Below are 19,968 nucleotides of genomic sequence, written 5' to 3'. Positions count from 1 at the left end.
CCCGGTGTGTGCAGCCTCAGGAATGCTGTATTTATAGACACGCTAAAGAGACGTGGTGTGGACGCTCGGACACGCCTTCAGTCGCTGACGTCATCCGGGAAGCCATTTTGTATTAGAGGAAATCAGTCTTGAGGCTTGAATGCTCATAGAAAGTGCATAGTAACCTCCATTAAGCAAAATGCTGCAAACGGTTGTCTTTCGGCCAGTGTCTTCACTGGCTGCTTTATTTTGGATACATTGGTACATTATAGTGTAATTTACTTATTAATTTATTGACTGAATTGAATGTACCATTTCTCAATACTCAGCAGTGGGTTTTTTGTTTGTTTTTACAGCAGTATTGAAGCACAAATGAAGCTGCTTGCTTGCAGTGAGTCTTAATATCTGAAGTGGAAAATATTAGCTTGTTTTAATTTACTTGTTGCTTGTCAAGTGAAATCGCCTCACCCCATTAGCATATCTTGAAATGAGTCAAGCAGTCTCACCTCATTGTCTTCAGCAAAATGGTAAAATAAATATGATTTTATCTCTATATATAAAACTTAAGTACTTGTTAAGATTCTTATTCTTTGGTTTTTGTAGTGCTTCAGTATATTAATCCTTTAATGTTCAGCTCGACTGTATGATAGTGTACATATTTTTCCCACAGCCTTTACAGGGTTAGTGTTGAATGGATGGTGCTGATGCTCTCAGGCTGATGTTAATGTTTGTGAATGGATGGTGCTGATGCTCTCAGGCTGATGTTAATGTTTGTGAATGGATGGTGCTGACACTCAGGCTTATGTTAATGTTTGTGAATGGATGGTGCTGACGCTCTCTGACTGATGTTAATGTTGAACGGATGGTGCTGGTGCTCTCAGGCTGATGTTAATGTTTGTGAATGGATGGTGCTGATGCTCTCAGGCTGATAATGTTTGTGAATGGATGGTGCTGATGCTCTCAGGCTGATGTTAATGTTTGTGAATGGATGGTGCTGACACTCAGGCTGATGTTAATGTTTGTGAATGGATGGTGCTGACACTCAGGCTGATGTTAATGTTTGTGAATGGATGGTGCTGACACTCTCAGGCTGATGTTAATGTTTGTGAATGGATGGTGCTGACACTCAGGCTTATGTTAATGTTTGTGAATGGATGGTGCTGACACTCAGGCTGATGTTAATGTTTGTGAATGGATGGTGCTGACACTCTCAGGCTGATGTTAATGTTGAGCGGATGGTGCTGACGCTCTCTCTGTCCCTCTCAGGCTGATGTTAATGTTGAGTGGATGGTGCTGACACTCTCTCTGTCCCTCTCAGGCTGATGTCCACCCTGCGGAGGCCCCTGAAGGTGTCGGAGGAGCGGGTGCAGATGTACGCCCAGCGCAGGAACCTCTACCTGTCGGCCCCCTTCTGCGACGCGGCCCGGCAGCCTGAGGCCGACCCCTACGCCTTCGTGGACGGGGACGTGGAGTTCACCTTCCGCGACAAGAAGGACAAGCAGGCCGGCGAGCGCGAGGTGGGCAAGAAGTACAAGGTGGGCGCCCGTTCCCCATTGGCCCTTTCTGGCGTTTACCCGCTTCTCCACCTAATGCTCTTCCCGGAGGGTCTTGCGTCGCGGTTTGAAGCGAGTATCAAACGATTACGGGGCAGTATTCTGCGTTTTAATGAGGCCTCCGGTGTGGGAAGTTGTCCGAGCCGGCTGGCTGTGAAGACGTAATGGGGCTGAGGAAGCCTCAGCGCTGGCCGGCTCAGACCTCTTTATGAACCTCGCACGTGCACTGAGCCGCAGAGCGCGCCTTTAACAGCCCAAATAAACCCTGAAATAAAGTTTTAGCCTGTTGGCCGACCCCTGTTTTAACGCCCGCCCTCCTGTACTCCCCTGCGTTACGGCCGGGGGGGGGGCTGTGATCTGTGTGGGGGCTGCTCAGAGGGTCGCATCACCAGCTGCCCGCGGTGACCCGCCCTCCCCAGGTCCCTCAGGCGGTCGGCTGGTTACAGTCGCCGTGGCGGCGGCGGGGCCGTCGCTAGGCGAGGCGCGTGGCGGGTCCCAGCGGAGCGGCCTGGCTTCCTCTGAGCTGTTTATCCAGAGCGCCAGGCCTAATGAACGCCCGCCATCCGCTAAGAGCCCGGGCCGGGAACCGTTTACCGCCGTTTAACTGCCACTACCCGCGTCCGCATTTCAGTCCGGTGGGACGGGACCAGCTTTCTGTTTCCCTCAACAATGCAGTCACAGTCGTGTGTGCTTCACTGTAGTTGTCCTCTCAGTTTTTATACTTAACTGTATTTGTAGTTCTTAATATTAAAACTGATGAACAGGATATTGAGAGAACTACATTTACAGTTCAGTATCAAAGCTGAGGAACGTGATGCCTAACTGTAATTTTAGGTGTCTCAATATCCTGCTCATCAGATAACAACAAATACAGTTAAGTATCAAAACGTGAAAAAGTTAAGTGTCACATTCAACAGTTCTGATGCTGAACTGTAATTGCAGTTTAAACCAGTTTTTGTACGAGAGAGAGCTGCTTTTTGAGTTTTAGCTGCTTTGAGTAAAAGCTTTGAGATGCAGAGGTGAGGGTGGATGGAAAGTGTGGGAACGTAAACATGGATTCCGCTCGCACCTCTCACGTCACAGCGAGGATTCTCCCTCTGGCTGGACCGGGGGAAACCGTGGTGATGTGATCGTAACTGACGAACCCCTCACCGTCAGCCGGGCCTTCTCTGACAGCTCTGTGTTGAGCTCCACCAGTCAGGCCTTCTCTGACAGCTCTGTGTTGAGCTCCTCCAGCCGGGCCTTCTCTGACAGCTCCGTGTTGAGCTCCACCAGCCAGGCCTTCTCTGACAGCTCCGTGTTGAGCTCCTCCAGCCGGGCCTTCTCTGACAGCTCTGTGTTGAGCTCCACCAGCCGGGCCTTCTCTGACAGCTCTGTGTTGAGCTCCACCAGCCAGGCCTTCTCTGACAGCTCCGTGTTGAGCTCCTCCAGCCGGGCCTTCTCTGACAGCTCTGTGTTGAGCTCCACCAGCCGGGCCTTCTCTGACAGCTCTGTGTTGAGCTCCTCCAGCTGGGCCTTCTCTGACTGCTCCGTGTTGAGCTCCACCAGCCAGGCCTTCTCTGACAGCTCCGTGTTGAGCTCCTCCAGCCGGGCCTTCTCTGACAGCTCCGTGTTGAGCTCCACCAGCCAGGCCTTCTCTGACAGCTCCGTGTTGAGCTCCTCCAGCCGGGCCTTCTCTGACAGCTCCGTGTTGAGCTCCACCAGCCAGCCAGGCCTTCTCTGACAGCTCTGTGTTGAGCTCCACCAGCCAGGCCTTCTCTGACAGCTCTGTGTTGAGCTCCACCAGCCGGGCCTTCTCTGACAGCTCTGTGTTGAGCTCCACCAGCTGGGCCTTCTCTGACAGCTCTGTGTTGAGCTCCACCAGCCGGGCCTTCTCTGACAGCTCTGTGTTGAGCTCCACCAGCCAGGCCTTCTCTGACAGCTCCGTGTTGAGCTCCTCCAGCCGGGCCTTCTCTGACAGCTCTGTGTTGAGCTCCACCAGCCAGGCCTTCTCTGACAGCTCTGTGTTGAGCTCCACCAGCCGGGCCTTCTCTGACAGCTCTGTGTTGAGCTCCACCAGCCAGGCCTTCTCTGACAGCTCCGTGTTGAGCTCCTCCAGCCGGGCCTTCTCTGACAGCTCTGTGTTGAGCTCCACCAGCCAGGCCTTCTCTGACAGCTCTGTGTTGAGCTCCACCAGCCGGGCCTTCTCTGACAGCTCTGTGTTGAGCCCATGGTGACGGCTGGCTGGCCGTCAGGGAAGGCATCCGCAGAGTCGTTTGCAGTGACCAGCTTTGTCTCCTCTTCATTGCGGGTTTCCATTGAGCGGGTTTCCGTGACCTTTAAGACCGATGTGCTGTCCGAGGAGGTGCTGAGGCTATGCGTTCTCCTCACGTCCACACCCTCCCGGAGCGATGCTGCTGCTCTGTTACCCTGATTTCATCTGGGGTCTCTCTCCCAGAATGAGCGCGTTTTCCCACGAAGGCGTGAGCTGAGGCGCTCTTCTGCGGTGCGTCTTACGGGAAGCGAGTCTTCAGCCAGCCGCCAGAGACGGAGTCGCAGCCGCAGCCGCAGCAAAGGCCCGGAAGATGAAACGGCTCCGTTCAGCCTCCCGCTCCGCTCACTTCAGCCTGTCTGCCCTGACCTGCTCACCGTCTCCGTCTCTAGCCTTGAACAGAATATGCTCCACACTTCCTAGAGAAATAATAATAATATTCTTGGGCAGGGGTGTCAAACTCCAGGGTTGTCTGCAGGTGTTTGTGGTTTCCTTTCAATCAGCAGCCAGTTAAGGCCTTGAGAACAAGGTGCGTGTACTCTTTGGCCAATGAAAGACTTGCATCTCTCGTGCTGAAACGCATCCAGGAGTGGAGTTTGACACGCCTGCTCTCGGGGAAAAAAATGACACTTCGTCGTAAGATTCGCAGCGGTGATTTTCCTCAGTAATTCTCCGCATCGTTAACTGTAAACGTCGCGCAGCGAGTTTGAAAGTCCAGCAACGGTCCAGGCGGGAACACGGTGGGAAAGGAACCGGCCGACCGCAGCGTTTACCTTTCGGGCTGCGCTCTGCGTCACCGGCTGCGTTACAAGCTGCGCTGCTGCTTTCAGGTCTGCACTGCTCAGCAGACTCCAGGACTACGGCTCCGCTTAGCGACTCCTCAGTAATGAAGCAGTTCAGTGTGCGTCTCCTCCTCAGTAATGAAGCAGTTCAGTGTGCGTCTCCTCCTCAGTAATGAAGCAGTTCAGTGTGCGTCTCCTCCTCAGTAATGAAGCAGTTCAGTGTGTCTCCTCCTCAGTAATGAAGCAGTTCAGTGTGTGTCTCCTCAGTAATGAAGCAGTTCAGTTTGTCTACTCAGTAATGAAGCAGTTCAATGTGTCTCTCCTCCTCAGTAATGAAGCAGTTCAGTGTCTCTCCTCCTCAGTAATGAAGCAGTTCAGTGTGTGCTCCTCAGTAATGAAGCAGCTCAGTGTACGTCTCCTCAGTAATGAAGCAGCTCAGTGTGCGTCTCCTCCTCAGTGATGAAGCAGTTCAGTGTGCGTCTCCTCCTTAGTAATTAAGGCAGTTCAGTGTGTCTCCTCCTTAGTAATTAAGGCAGTTCAGTGTGTCTCCTCAGTAATGAAGCAGTTCAGTGTCTCTCCTCCTCAGTAATGAAGCAGTTCAGTGTCTCTCCTCCTCAGTAATGAAGCAGTTCAGTGTGCGTCTCCTCCTCAGTAATGAAGCAGTTCAGTGTGGGTCTCCTCCTCAGTAATGAAGCAGTTCAGTGTGCGTCTCCTCCTCAGTAATGAAGCAGTTCAGTGTGCGTCTCCTCCTCAGTAATGAAGCAGTTCAGTGTGCGTCTCCTCCTCAGTGATGAAGCAGTTCAGTGCGCGCCTCCTCAGTAATGAAGCAGTTCAGTGTGCGTCGTCTCCTTAGTAATGAAGCAGTTCAGTGTGTGTCGTCTCCTTAGTAATGAAGCAGTTCAGTGTGCGTCGTCTCCTCAGTAATGAAGCAATTCAGTGCGCGTCTCCTCAGCCAGGTTCATGAATGTGGATTAGCAGTGAGAGCCGGCGGGGGTGCCTGGAAGAGCCCGGCACACCCAGTGAGTGGGAATGAAACCTAACCGCCTGTCTGCTTTGTTTTCCAGGGGGACGACAGCAGTGCAGATGGTGAGGATACCTTTTCTCTCTCTTTCGCTCTATCTCTTTCTCTATCCATCTCCTTCTCCATCTCTCTCCACTCATTTTGGCATGTCGGGTACAGGACCCTGGCCTGATATTTGGGCTGACAGTGGCTTTGTGTGGGCCCTTGGTTTCTGCCCGTCTGTACTACAATTCAGACCTGGCACATAGTCTCTGTCTTTGTGATTTGACTGTTTAATCACTGATGAATGTGAGCTGTGAACGGTAGCTTGTGGATTAATGCTCCAGGAACTGAGCTCAAGAGCATAGTGCTCAATGTTAGCCATGTAAGCTAATATTCAGATCTTATGTTTGTTATTATCTATTATAAAATAAGTAGAATTCAGTCAAAAAGTGGTTCTTAAAGTTCTCTGATGTTGATGGTAATATTACGCTACATTACATTTATTTAGCAGACGATCTTATTCAAAGCGGGGTGCAGTAATTGCATTACCGAAACCGGTCATTGTTGAATTACAGAACACATTTTTAAGACATTTTTAATTTGTCCTGTTATAATACTGGTGCTCAGTATGCATTGGGATTGGTGTACTATTGAGGGGGGCGTCGGTGACATTAATCTGTGTTTCTCCACACCGGCCCAGACGCCCAGCAGTCGGCTGCCAACAACCGCAACACCTCGGCCAGCCTGATGCACGAGAACGACCTGGCCGTCTCCTTCAAGGACCTGGACAACCTCTTCAACGAGGATGAGGACGAGCTGACGGTCAGTGCCTTCAACCGTGACCCAACTTTAGCCCTTAACGTGACCCAACCTCAGCCCTTACCCTAATCCAACCTCAGCCCTTACCCTAACCCAACCTCAGCCCTTACCCTAACCCAACCTCAGCCCTTACCCTAACCCAACCTCAGCCCTTACCATAACCCAACCTCAGCCTTTACCATAACCCAACCTCAGCCCTTACCCTAACCCAACCTCAGCCCTTACCCTAACCCAACCTCAGCCCTTACCCTAACCCAACCTCAGCCCTTACCCTAACCCAACCTCAGCCCTTACTGGTGCCACTTCGGCAGATGCCACAATTAAACCATAATGAGTATCCCAGTAACAAAACCACGGTTGAACCCTTACTGGTATCCTGTGCAAAGGGAGGGGCAGACCCCAATGAAACAACTTCTTCACGACCAGCACAATTCACATTTAAACAGTGATTCTCTCCCTGCTCAATCTTCATGAAGATGAGCTAGCGGTTGGTATAAACGCTGGATTAAACCAAAATCAGTATCCCGATGACAGGCCTCTGTTGAACCAGAACAGATATTCCAGTTGTCAGGATTGTGTTGGGAATAGTTACTTCTGAACTAGTTCTGCTGTCAGATTGTCACTATGTAGACATAGGTTCTGATTGTATGTCCGTGCCAGTGACCATAGAGACTCGATGTTAGACCTAAGGCATGCAGAGGGTGTGCGTGGGTTGTGTCGGGACAGTGAGAGGGCCATTCATCTTTCGGCAGGGTTATTAGTAAAAGGTGGATCAATAGAACCTTCCGCAGGCGTTCATATCTCTCCTGTACGGCCTGACGGACAACGGACCAATCAGAATGCATCTTGCATTCGATGCCTCCGTAACCTGTTCAGTGAAAATGAAGCAGTGCTGTGAGAGGAGGTCTTATCATTGGCTGGCTCCTGTGATCTGTGTGAAAGCACAAGCCGGGGCTATACGGAGATCCCGTTTTAGGAGCGTTTGCACCTCACAATTGATGTTTGCGTACTGGAGAAATAAGCACATCTACTTATTGGGATTCATTTGCGAGCTCCTGAATTTTTCGACTTGGGAGCCCGTGTAGAAAACATGGGGAAAATGTTAGCGTAGCGCCCTGCGTACTCTGTAAACAGTCGCTCGGTGAGCCGGTCTTTAACATACCACAGCCCCACAATGCGTTACGGCGGCTGACAAGCCTGTTATCTCAAAGCCGGCGCACTTGTTGTGAAAGGGCAGAAAATGTCCATTCACGCAGCGTTAACCCCTGAGGACAGAGATAATTCAGCCTTCTGTTTTTCACGTGCGCGTTCCCCTGGACGTGATCCAGCTGCCCTTTTTTTACGGTTTGGTACTTTAGCTGTCCGTCAAATCTTTCTGCATGAGCTCCAGTATGTCGGCACAGTACAGACGAGTTGTTGTGGATTTGCATACTTTGGAAGGGAGTGTTCTCGGGACAACTTGTACCAAGAACACTCAGTCAGTAAGGGATGTTCTTCTGGATGTTTATGTCACTGGTAATTTAATAATGCAGACTTTCATTCGGAGAGAGAAAATATTATAATTATGTTATCCGTGCGATTGGTTCTGTGTGCACTTTTTTAAACAAACAGTTCCGTGACTCATCTGTGTTCCTGCATTTAACCTCTGTTAAACAATATTGTTGCGCTCCTGTCTCATTCTCCAGTTGTTGTTTCTGACTTGTTTGTCAACAGTCTGGTTGAGTAACGTTGTTATGTCTGGTCACCCGTGAGGAAGAGATTCATGTCTCAGTGGCGTTTTCCTTGTTAAATAATGGTTAAATAAATCATGTTAAATGTTTTTATTCCCGCAGCCCGGGTCCAGACGAGCCCTCGGCGGGGCGGACGAGAAATTCGGGAATAAGGAGGCGAAGCCGGCCACTCTCGACCCGCTCTCCTGCATCAGTAAGTCTCGCACCCTCTCCTTCAAGCTTTCCGCCGCTTGAACCCCGCCGCCTTCACGGGCCGGCCGATGAGGCGAAGCCGCCATTCGTCCCCGAATAGCTTTCTCTGCCGTGTCACACTTCTGTCATGTCCTAGAACTCCTGCGACCAGACAATGACTGCACTCGGAGGAGTGATCACCGCATTAAAGTAGTTTGAAGAAGAAGCAGATTTGCTTGATTTTTGTCGGCGTTTATTATCCGTTAAGTTTAGGGGTATATGCTGTCCTCGGGGGGTTGTAGTTCAGACGAGGTGGTCATTTGCTCATGCTTGCTGCTGTATCCCCGGAGTCGAGATGCGCCTGTTAATGTCTCGGTGCAGTGCCCCCTGGTGGGCTGTTGGGGGATTTCTCTCCCCTTCTGTTGACTGAAGGTAACCACAGGAAGCAGCAGTGGCAGTTGGTGGTTAACAGATGCAGAGGTTTGAAAATGGCAGATGGGTTTCGGGAGAATTTATTTTGAATAGATTCCCCTGTGTTTTGTGTGTGTGAGAGTGTGTGTGAGAGTGTGTGCGAGAGTGTGTGCGAGAGTGTGTGCGAGAGTGTGTGCGAGAGTGTGTGCGAGAGTGTGTGCGAGAGTGTGTGCGAGAGTGTGAGTGTGTTTATTTGCACATGCTCCAGCTCAGAGTGTGGGCTCAGTAGTTAGTTTTACCACAGGGTGACTGGTTACCAACTCCAATAATTTTGACCAGTGTTTTCAGTCTTTCACTAGAACACTAGAAATGAGGAACCACTGTGGTGAGATTGAGCAATAATGATTTCCCTGCGTATATATATTTAGCGTCTTCCTCACCGCCCGGCAACTCAACATGTTCTACAGTGATGAGGGAGAAACTCGCCTCAACCACCACCATTGTGTAGCACCCGTCTGGGCGATGCATGGCCGCCATCTTCCACCATAACACTCTCCACACCTCAGCTGCGGTGGAGAGGGATGACAACAATTTTTAGCCAATTACATCAGGAGCAGTCTCCTTACTGGCCAATAGAAGTCCGCTCCTCGGAAAATATGAGTGGAGCCGCTAGGTTAGCACGATAGCACCTCGCTAACGAATACACCTAGTGCAAACCTGCTCCCTATGGAGGTTTTCCAGACTGACGATCACAAGAGCTTCAAACTGAACGGGAGAGTGTGATTTTTAGCCAATGAAATTGGGAATTACTACTACCACCACCAACCGAGGTCCAATCATCAGAGAGTATGTACGGGCAGCTGCATTAGCACGATAGCACGCTATAATTAGCACGATATCGCCTCGCTAACGACGAAACGTAGCACAAAGCCACTCCCTCCGGATGCTTTCCCCAAACTGACCGTGGCTTCCCCCCCGTGCCCCCCTCAGGCTCGGCGGACCTGCACCAGATGTTCCCCACGCCTCCCTCCCTGGAGCAGCACATCATGGGCTTCTCGCCGATGAACGCCGGCAGCAAGGACGGGGGCATGCTGGACACGGGCGCCGGCGCCACCCTGCTGGAGGGCCTCTCGCTGGCCGGGCACTTCCGCATCGAGGTGGAGGAGGGGTACTGCAGCCCCAAACCCTCTGAAATCAAGGTACGGGCCGGGAGTGGGGCTCCGGGGAGTGGGGCTCGCAGGGACCAAAACACGGGGGGGGGCGGGGGGGGGCAGATGTAATGTTAGTTTTTTTTTTTGTTTTTTTTTAATGAATATAATTCCATTAAAGGTGTTCTTAAAGTTCTCTCATGTTGATAGTAATATTACATTTATTTGGCAGATGATTTTATCCAAAGCGACGTACAGTAATCATGGTTCCCGAGGCGGCTGGTTAACTGCACAGAGTAAAATCCGGAACAGGACTTCTCACTTCAGTCCGTGTTCCACATTTGGGAGGGATCCCGGTTTTACTCGGTGCAGTTGCCCAGCTAACTTGGTAGTCCTGCTTTGTGAAATGCGCTCCAGGTTTTATAAAAAGCAGTGCTGTGTGGTAGCCACCTGCTGGCAGGTACTTCAAAAAGCCACGGCGGTCGAGTCGGGCAGATACACTTGTCTGGCCAAACAATCGGGTTAAATATACACCCAAGCCAGCTGTCGACAGGGGTGGACGCCAATTATATATTCCCTGCGCAAACTCAAATTCCTTTAAGTTCTGTAGCTTTAATGAGCGTTTCTGACCGGAGCTTTCTGGGCTGAGACTTGGCATCTCCTCTCCTGTCTGGCACATGATGACCTCATTACCCACCAGAGCTTAACATCCGAGCCCAGAAGACTGCCGCAGACACCCTGTGGAATCGTGGTGTGCGGGCCTGTTGGTGGTGACAGTCCTAAAAACCAGCACATTTGAGAAGACATGTTGTTTTTTAATTAAAATGCCAATTTACACCCCACAGTAGCTGTGTGTGGCTTGTACTGCCTAATTATTTTCAGGGTAAGAGCAATCGAAAAAGGCATTTATTGGAGTAACCATGCCAACTTTTATCTTGCGAGCTGGATGCCCCGTTTGCCTTATCTTTATTTGTTATGATCTACTAATGCGGTTTTAACATTGAACCGCTGCAATAAAAGTGGCGGCAGTTGATAAAAGGGTTTTATAATCAGAGTAGATAAAATAGAAGTGCACATCGCCACAGAACTCCTCTTCAGATTCCTCTTCCACGACAGATAAAATCTAGTTAAATATCAACAGCCATAGATAAATCGCACACCAAATATGAAATGACGTGGTCCTCAGGTGCCATTGTTTGCCTTTGCTGTGATGATTTGCACTTTCTAAATCCTTTAAGCGCATTTCCTCAAAGGCATGTGTGTATTCATTTTTAATAGATATTCATTTGCATGGTTGTTGTATTTGACTGGAGAATCTCCGGGCTTCTAACTGAAATCAATAACCTTGGCAAAAAACAAAACAAAACAAAAAAGATCCTAATTACACATTTTGAAACAGAAGGCACATTCTACACAGGCGAGGCTGAAAGGTGGCTTTGTTGTGCACAGAAAACGGGTTCGGCGATAGACATTACACAGCAGATTATTTATTATTATTTACCGCACCTACAGAGAAAGACTCTTGGAGCTGTAAAGGGATTGTACTTGGAGACATTCACTCACTAACATAAAAGGAGAGTGCTCCAAAATGCAAGAAAGAACACAAACGGGGGAAAAAAGGTGCAGGTGGTTTGGCTTTCTGTTGCGTGAATTCGCTTCGCTAACTCTGAAGCTAAATTTTTATTTATTTCTTTGTGGAGCAGCCTATAGCCTAGTGGCTAAGGTGATTGTCTGAGGCCTGGAAGTGGAGCCACAACACGAGCAGTGTAGCTGCTGCGACCTTATCCTCACATTGCTCCAGGGGGTATTGGCCCCTGCTTAGTCAAATCAACTGTTGCTTTGGATAAAAAGCGTTGGTGAAATAACTGTAATGTAACGTAATTATATTGTGATAGTGCGTGGTCCCTGTGAGATGAGCGATAAACCAAACTAACCGCCCTGCCCCCCTGCCCCCCTGCCCCCCTGCTGCCCTCCCCCTCCCAGGACTTCTCCTTCGTGTACCGGCCGGAGGCCTGCCAGGCCCTGGTGGGCTGCTCCATGTTCGCCCCGCTGAAGACCCTGCCCAGCCAGTGCCTGCCCCCCGTCAAGCTGCCCAAAGAGTGCCAGTACCGGCCCAGCTGGACCGTGGGCAAGCTGGAGCTCCTCCACCCCCTGCCCCCCTTCAACTTCCTCAGCAAGGACGGGTACGTCCCCCCCCCCCGTCCCACCCGCGTCCGGCCCTCCCTGCGGTCACCGTGTGGCCTGTTGGGTCAAGCGCCGGACTGGTCACGCAAATGTTACAGGTTGAGTTCCTGGGCGAGGGCCCTGTTATACCTTCAGTGAAATGACCAGCTGTGCCCATGAATATGTAAAAATACTCAGCCTGGGTAAACCTGCTTAGTACAAAATGGTGTGGATTGTAAGTGTAAACTATGCATTTTATTACTAGTAATGGTTTGGTTTACATAAGTGTTTCTCAGAAATTAGTGGTAGAGTATATGGTGGGACCCAGAATGAGTCTAGTCCACTAGACTGCTCATGCTTTTGTCTTTGACGGGTCCCTGAAAGGTACTACATCTCCTATTTGGGTCCTGATGTTAAGAGGTTTCAATGTAGGGGAATGTTTTCACAAGGACCGTGACGACGTCCAGCTTTGCCATAGTCCCCTCAGCAGTCGTATCAATCCTAGGTTTTTATTTTTGTGAGTTTTTTTGCCGTGTGACGGGCTGACTCAGGAAGCCTGTGGAGAACTTGACTGCACAGAGACCGGCCTCTTTAAAGCAGCTGTGTTTAGACGCGCTGTTTACCTGCTCTGCGACTGATGTGGGTTTCGGAGCCTGGCGTTGGCGGCCGTTTCCTGGCCGTGTGGGCTTCTGACGCTGACGGCTTAATGAAGCAGCGTGAGAACGGGAGTGTGCGAAATGTGCTGTCCTCACGAGTAGTGTTCCTTTTGTCGAGTCCCCATAAGTACTGCTGTGTGAAAAAACACCAGCGTCATTACTGGGGAACATTAGCTGCTGTGGATTCAGCAGCCTGTCAGCGGCGGTGATTACTGCCTGAAGAGATGACTTAACCACCTGTGTGTGTCTGTGTGTGTTTCTGCGCGTGTGTGTTTCTGCGCGTGTGTGTCTCTGCGCGTGTGTGTGTCTGCGCGTGTGTGTGTCTGCGTGCATGTGTGTCTGCGTGCATGTGTGTCTGCGTGCATGTGTGTCTGCGTGCATGTGTGTCTGCGTGCATGTGTGTCTGCGTGCATGTGTGTCTGCGTGCATGTGTGTCTGCGTGCGTGTGTCTGCGTGCGTGTGTCTGCGCGCGTGTGTCTGCGTGCGTGTGTGCCTGTGCGTGTGTGTGTCTGTGTCTCTCTCTGTCTCTCTCTGTCTCTCCGTGTCTGTGTGTAAATATATGGCCTCAGTGTATAAATGTGATGTATGCGCTGCATTGTTTGAGTGCTGCGCTCTGTGAGCGGGCGGTGAGGGTGAGTTATGGGGCTGGCTGACGTGCAGGTACAGCAGGGCTGTAATGGAGCTGCACACTCCGGTAACAGCAGCAGGGCCAGAGGCGTCGGGGTGGAGTGTGAGGTGAGCCGTCTGCTGAGGTCTTTCAAATGCATGACATCTCTCTCCTGCTCCCTTCCCCCCTCTCCCCTCTCTCCCTCTCCCTCTCCCTCTCCCTCCCTCCCTTGCAGTAACATCCCCAGCGTGGGCAGTGCGATGGATCAGGACTACACCTACACCCCTCAGACCCACACGCCCTTCATGTCCAACAGCGGGCCCTCCAGCAACAGCGCCCCCGGGATCCTGCCCTCCCCGGCCACGCCCCGCTTCTCGGCCCCCACCCCCCGGACCCCCCGCACCCCCCGCACCCCCCGGGGCCCCTCCAGCGTCCAGGGCTCCATGAAGTACGAGAACTCGGACCTGTACTCGCCCGCCTCCACGCCGTCCACCTGCCGGCCCCTCAACTCGGTGGAGCCGGCCACCGTGGCGTCCGTGCCCGAGGCGCACAGCCTCTACGTCAACCTCATCCTGTCCGAGTCGGTCATGAACCTCTTCAAGGACTGCAACTTCGACAGCTGCTGCGTGTGCGTGTGCAACATGAACATCAAGGGCGCCGACGTGGGCGTGTACATCAGCGACCCCGCCTGCGAGCCGCAGTACCTGTGCACCTGCGGCTTCAGCGCCGTGGTCAACCGCCGCTACGGCAACGGCTCCGGCCTCTTCCTGGAGGACGAGCTGGACATCATCGGCCGCGGCTCGGACGAGAGCCGGGAGGCGGAGCGGCGCTTCGAGGCGCGCCGCCAGGCCTCGCTGCACCGGGCCGGGGCGCCCAAGGACCGCGTGCCCGACGACCTGGTGCTGCTGCTGCAGGACCAGTGCACCAACCCCTTCTCCCCCGTGTCCGGCCTGGAGGCCCCGGCGCCGGGGCCCAAGGCCGAGGGCCCCGGGGCGCCCCCGCCCTGCGTGCGCGTGGAGGAGAGGGACTGCCACAGCGACTGCTACCTGGCCCTGGAGCACGGCCGGCAGTTCATGGACAACATGTCCGGGGGCAAGGTGGACGAGCAGCTGGTCCGGAGCACGGGTCTGCACCACTGGGCCAAAAGCAACGGTGAGGCTACGCTACGCTACTCTACGCTGCACTGCACTGCACTGCACTACATTACACTACATTACACTACATTACACTACATTGCACTGCACTGCACTGCACTGCACTGCACTAATGGCATTTGGCTGTAGCTGTTGGGCCCTTATTCCTGCATTGCTCCTGGAAATATTGTCGCCTGTTTAGTCCAATCAACTATAAGTGGCTTTGGTCTGGATTTGGGCTGTGGTCAAAGTTGATGTGGGTTGTGGTGATGCTGTGGTCCATGTTGAAGTGGGTTGTGTTGGTGTGGGTTCTCCTTCAGTATTGATAGTCGGTGCTAGCCTTTTTGACAGTAGGTCCTTCATCTGCTTTGTTAGTGAAAGCAGTGACTGATTATGACTGTTGGTAGTGCATAGCTGTTGATCGTGGGCTGTCCCCTAAAACACAACTCTCCTCCCACCCCTCTCCCCCTCTCCTCTCCTCCTCCTCTGCCCTCCCCAGCGGTGGATGTGAGCACGCTCTTCTCTCAGGACGTGCTGCGTATGCTGCTGTCCCTGCAGCCCGTCCTGCAGGACTCCATCCAGAAGAAGAGGACCGTGCGCCCGTGGGGCGTGCAGGGGCCCCTCACCTGGCAGCAGTTCCACAAGATGGCGGGACGCGGCTCCTACGGTAAGTGGCGGGGGGAGATCCTTTCAGAGAAGTTCCGTTGCAGAACCCTCTGTCCTAAAAGAGAGATCCTTTCAGAGAACTTCCATCACAAAACCTTCTGTCCTAAAAGAGAGATGATTTGCAGAACCTTTTTTCCGAAGTGACCCTTCCGGAGAGTTCGGTCTCCCTCCTCCAGCCAGAGAGCTGAGCTCTCAGGATAAACAGGACCTTTGATCATTCCGGTTTGCACTGCAAATCCAGGTTTATCTAGGTTTATTTATTCGTTTTTTATTGCAGAACCTAGATTGGTGGAAATTGTGGGTTGGCTGTGTGAAATGAAGCTTTAGGGATGCACCTAATCTGCTGTGAAACATCTGGGTGGGTTTATCCTCCATCTTGGATCCCAAAAGATCTAATTTCCTTCCATCAGCAGTACCTGATGGGTAATTCAGTGCTCAAGTCCCCGGACTAAAATATGTACATTCTCACTTATGGAACCACTGCGTTCGACTGTAGATTAGTGCAAATCGCTGAAGAAATTTTGTCTGCGCCTGTCTAAATCCTATAATTCATTTTCTTTTTAAATTGTGAGCATATATCATTCACCAGTGCTTAATGCCCCCAAGCCCTCCTTCCCCAAAACCATTAGACCCACTGTGAAACAGCAGGCTGACCATTCATCTGGATGAATGAGCATTTTGGTGTCCCTGAAACAGTAAATCTTAACAGCTCACTCCTAATGCAACTGCAGGATATGAACAGAGCTCATGCTCTCTTAGAATAGATAAACAAAGCAAAGTTCTTGTGAAATTTGAGTCTCCATTTTAGTAAATGACGTAAAAAGCTTTTCCCGAGGTTAGGAGTGGTCTTCGTGAGTCAGTTGAATTCTTTTTATTTAGCTTTATGTTGAGTCAGAACTAATCAGTAAGTAAATGCTTAGCTACAGCACCGCTGTTTGTTCAGTTATATTTCTATTTCCCGTTCTGTACGCTGGAGCAGTTTTCTCCACCTCTCTGCTTTCCATCTCCGGTTGCACATGTGGACATATCCCATAATCCCCCCCTTCGGTAACCAGCCTGACTCCATGGCTGGGTGAGGTCCTGACCGCTTGGTTGCACAGGGAATCGCTGGCTTGCTCTTCAGGAAGACTGAGGTGTAATTCTGTCTCTCCCTCTCTTCCTCCACCCCATCCCTCACTCCCTCTCTTCCTCCCCCCTCCACCTCTCCCCATCCCTCGCTTCTTCTCCTCCTCCCCATCCCTCGCTCCCTCTCCTCCGCTCCCTAGGCACGGACGAGTCCCCTGAGCCTCTCCCCATCCCCACCTTCCTGGTGGGGTACGAGTACGACTTTGTGGTGTTGTCGCCGTTCGGCCTGCCCTACTGGGAGAAGCTGCTGCTGGACCCCTTCGGCTCCCAGAGGGACGTGGGGTACCTGGTGCTGTGCCCCGACAACGAAGCTCTGCTCAACGGCGCCAAGACCTTCTTCAGGGACCTGACGGCCGTGTACGAGGTGAGAGGAGAGACGCCCGCAGCTTTTTCGCCTCTGCAGCCGGGCAGGGTCCGCTGCTGCATTTAACCCTCTGAACTGACATGACGTGCCCCCTCCAGATCTTGCTCTTGAAAATAATGCTTTAGCCCTTTGAAGAGCAGGTCTTTTTCGGAATGTCCCGTGTTCTAGAACGCTGCTTTCAGTCGCCATTAGTGATCGTGACATCAGCGTCGGAACGTTCAGTTGAGAACATTCCAGTCACATAGTTGTGACTTCACACCTTAAAGGGCCGGATGTCGTTCGTAAGTAAACGCACATTTGGTTTCTTTTCTGGCTAATACAGTAAGGGTGGTAGCATAGTGGCTGTACTTGGGCCCTTACACTCACGCTGGACTATGCGTGTGAGGAATGAAGCTTGCGCCTGCTTTCGATGGTTCCTGAGGGAGGTAGCGTGGCTCCAGGTCAGCGCGAGCTTTGGTTGTGGAGCTTCGGGCCGCTCTCTGACGTGTCGCCCCTCCCGCTCTGTCCCCCCCAGGCCTGTCGGCTGGGCCAGCACCGGCCCATCTCCAAGGCGCACGCGGACGGCATCGTGCGGGTGGGCAGCGGCACGGCGCGGACGCTGGCGGATCAGCCGCTGAGCGACTGGTTCCTCCGGGCCGCTGCCGGCAGCACCGACGCCCTCGCCAAGCTCCGGCTGTACGCCCAGGTGTGCCGGCACCAACTCGGTGAGTCACGCCTCTGACCGCTGCCTTCAGTGATGCATGCTGAGGCGCAGTGAAAACAGCGTTTCATTTTTAGCATTTTTTTTTTTTTTTTGAATGGGTGGCTTTTTTTAGAATGAATGAGTGGACTGGTGAGTGGATGGATTGATGTGTGGATGTGTGGATATAGGGCGGCCTGTAGCGTAGTGGTTAAGGTAAATGACTGGGACACGCAAGGTCGGTGGTTCTAATCCCGGTGTAGCCACAATAAGATCCGCCCAGCCATTGGGCCCTTGAGCAAGGCCCTTAACCTGCATTGCTCCAGGGGAGGATTGTCTCCTGCTTAACTGTACGTCGCTCTGGATAAGGGCGTCTGCCAAATGCCAATAATGTAATGTAGTAATGTGCTGGATGGATGGAATGATGAACGGGTGAATGCTTTGCTGTACCTTATTGTCCATCTTCATTAGAATCTGGGTTTCTGTGTCTGTATGAGAGCGGGCAGGAAGCAGCTGGGTGATGTAACCCTTTCTCTTCGGCCTTGCAGCCCCGTTCCTCGCTGCCCAATCGCTGGACAGCTCCTTGCTCAGCCAGCCCAACCCCCCCGCCGCCTCCAGCCAGTCCTCGTCCGCCCAGCCGCCAAGCTCCGCCCCCCCGGCAGGGTCCCAGTGCCCCGCCGGCTCCACCCAATCAGGAAGCAGCAGCAGCAGCAGCAGCACCGCCGCGAACGCTAACGGCCAGCCGCCATCCTCCTTGCCCCCCTCGGGCCCGCAGGGCGGGGCCGCCCCGGCGCCCCCTGCCAAACCCGGGACCTTCCCTCCCTACGGGAACACGGCCGGCACCACCCCGAGCGGCCAGCAGGGGCAGCAGAGCGCGGGGGGCCAGGGGGACGGGCAGACCCCGGTGCCCACGGAACCCCCCGAGAGGTAGGCCCACTCCTCCCAAATACGGTCACAATAAACGTCACAATACAGTCACGAAATGTCCGTGCAGTCTACTAAACACGCTGCCTTCTGCAGGGGGAGTTAAACTGAATTCCCAGGGGGCCGCTGTGTCTGCAGGTGTTTGTTTTTCTGTCAATCAGCTGTCAGTTAAGGACTTGAGAACAAGCTGTGTCGATACTGTAACCAATCGATGATGTTAATGAACCACGGGTGCTGAGAACCAACCGAAAATCTGCAGACACTTTGGCCCTCCAGGACTGGAGTTTGACACTGTTTCTAGGGTGCGATGGGCAGTATGCAAATCCTACACATGGTTTTCCAGCAGCACTGTGCAAGTTTAGTAAGAAGACCATGTAGGAATGAGGCCGCACCTCTTCCTTCCTGTTACGGGAACTAAAGATGGCTCTGACTTCCTCTATGTGGGGAACCCCTAAAACATATGGCTTACTTCCTGACAAGTGTGCTCCTGAATACACTTGGGGGGAAACCCTGTATATAAGTGCATCATCTGTGCTCAAGTGTACTCAACTTGTATACCCAGTACGAGGAAAGTAAGCAGTTTCGGACACAGCCGTAGTCTTTGAAGTTATCTTAAGTGTTGGACGGTGTGTGAAGTCATCTTCGGTCAGTCTGTGACTGAGGCCTGTCCTCCTCCTCTTCCTCAGCACGATGGAGCGAGAGAAGGTGGGCGTCCCCACGGACGGGGACTCCCATGCGGTCACCTACCCCCCGGCCATCGTGCTGTACCTGGTGGACCCCTTCTCCTACGAGGAGGCCGAGGGGGCGGGGGGCTCCAGCGTGTGGACCCTAGGCCTGCTGCGCTGCTACGTGGAGATGCTGCAGTTCCTGCCCCCGCACATCCGCAGCGCCATCTCCGTGCAGGTAGGGGGCGGCGTGCTGGGACTCCTGGCCCAAACCGGGGATGGGAAGGGAAGAGAAGGAGAAAGGGAAACTCTGGTCTCCAACTACCCTAACCAGAAACCGTCTCAAGCCTATTTCAGGTCTTCAAAGGTTTAGAGCGTTTGGAGCAACTGTAGCCTGTAATATTTCACATGTGCCATTAATAGAGGTTTTTGCAGCTGACACTCGAAAGTATCTGGTGTGGTTCTGGTTGGTTTAGAGCAATCAACCCTAACTTGGCGCACCTTGCTACGAATTGGCAGCTCAATGAGATCTCTAGCTGTTGAGTGAGGGTGCACTTTGTTAGGGTTGCAGTGAAAACACAGGGGATGGTCGTCCTCCCGGAACAGGGTTGGCAGTGGGCTTTGTTAGGTGTTGGAGTGAAAACAGTGTTGGGTGCCGCAGGTTTTTGACTGGTTCCTGTCCCTCTTCCAGATCATTCCGTGCCAGTACCTGCTGCAGCCGGTGCGGAGCGAGGAGCGTCACATCTACGCGCAGCACCTCAAGTCCCTGGCCTTCTCCGTCTTCTCCCAGTGCCGGAGGCCCCTGCCCAGCTCCACCAACGTCAAGACCCTCACAGGCTTCGGCCCCGGCCTGGCGCTCGACAGCGCCCTCCGGAGCCCGGAGGTACGCACTGCGCCAGTCCGCACCAAATTGGTCCCGCCATCGAGGCCTGGCACGACTCTCTAAGGGCTGTGCCCAGTTCGTCTTACTTGCCTGCTATCGCGCGTGCAAGTTGTATGCAGCTTGCGTGCTCAATAGTCGGTAAGTAAACAGATCTGGACTTGGCCGAGCTCTTAAGAACCATTAAATGTAAAACCTGTCCTTTAATCCCCACAAGGAGGCAGTGCATTGTGGGGATTATTTTATTGAACTGTGACCC

General features: G+C 52.6%; 1 protein-coding gene across 2 annotated transcripts in view; it reads left to right on the top strand.

Moving 5' to 3' along the window:
• The window catches only part of LOC133107944 (mediator of RNA polymerase II transcription subunit 13-like), a 69,899-nt gene that overhangs the window by 40,542 nt on the left and 9,389 nt on the right, over positions 1 to 19,968 (top strand). The window contains exons 10-22 of one of the 2 annotated variants that reach the window (XM_061217280.1): positions 1,298 to 1,496; positions 5,630 to 5,651; positions 6,269 to 6,390; positions 8,220 to 8,310; positions 9,690 to 9,898; positions 11,831 to 12,030; positions 13,509 to 14,425; positions 14,906 to 15,073; positions 16,338 to 16,561; positions 17,076 to 17,265; positions 17,789 to 18,167; positions 18,851 to 19,067; positions 19,521 to 19,712. In XM_061217280.1, the coding sequence (XP_061073264.1) occupies positions 1,298 to 1,496; positions 5,630 to 5,651; positions 6,269 to 6,390; positions 8,220 to 8,310; positions 9,690 to 9,898; positions 11,831 to 12,030; positions 13,509 to 14,425; positions 14,906 to 15,073; positions 16,338 to 16,561; positions 17,076 to 17,265; positions 17,789 to 18,167; positions 18,851 to 19,067; positions 19,521 to 19,712 (3,130 nt within the window). Of the gene's footprint in view, positions 1 to 1,297; positions 1,515 to 5,629; positions 5,652 to 6,268; positions 6,391 to 8,219; positions 8,311 to 9,689; positions 9,899 to 11,830; positions 12,031 to 13,508; positions 14,426 to 14,905; positions 15,074 to 16,337; positions 16,562 to 17,075; positions 17,266 to 17,788; positions 18,168 to 18,850; positions 19,068 to 19,520; positions 19,713 to 19,968 lie in introns of both variants that reach the window. The other variant, XM_061217278.1, reaches the window with a different exon arrangement.

This window comes from Conger conger, chromosome 13, assembly GCF_963514075.1.
Source record: "Conger conger chromosome 13, fConCon1.1, whole genome shotgun sequence".
NCBI classification, from domain to species: domain Eukaryota; kingdom Metazoa; phylum Chordata; class Actinopteri; order Anguilliformes; family Congridae; genus Conger; species Conger conger.
Note: the sequence above shows the minus strand (reverse complement) of the source record. Positions and strands in the feature narration are given on the sequence as shown.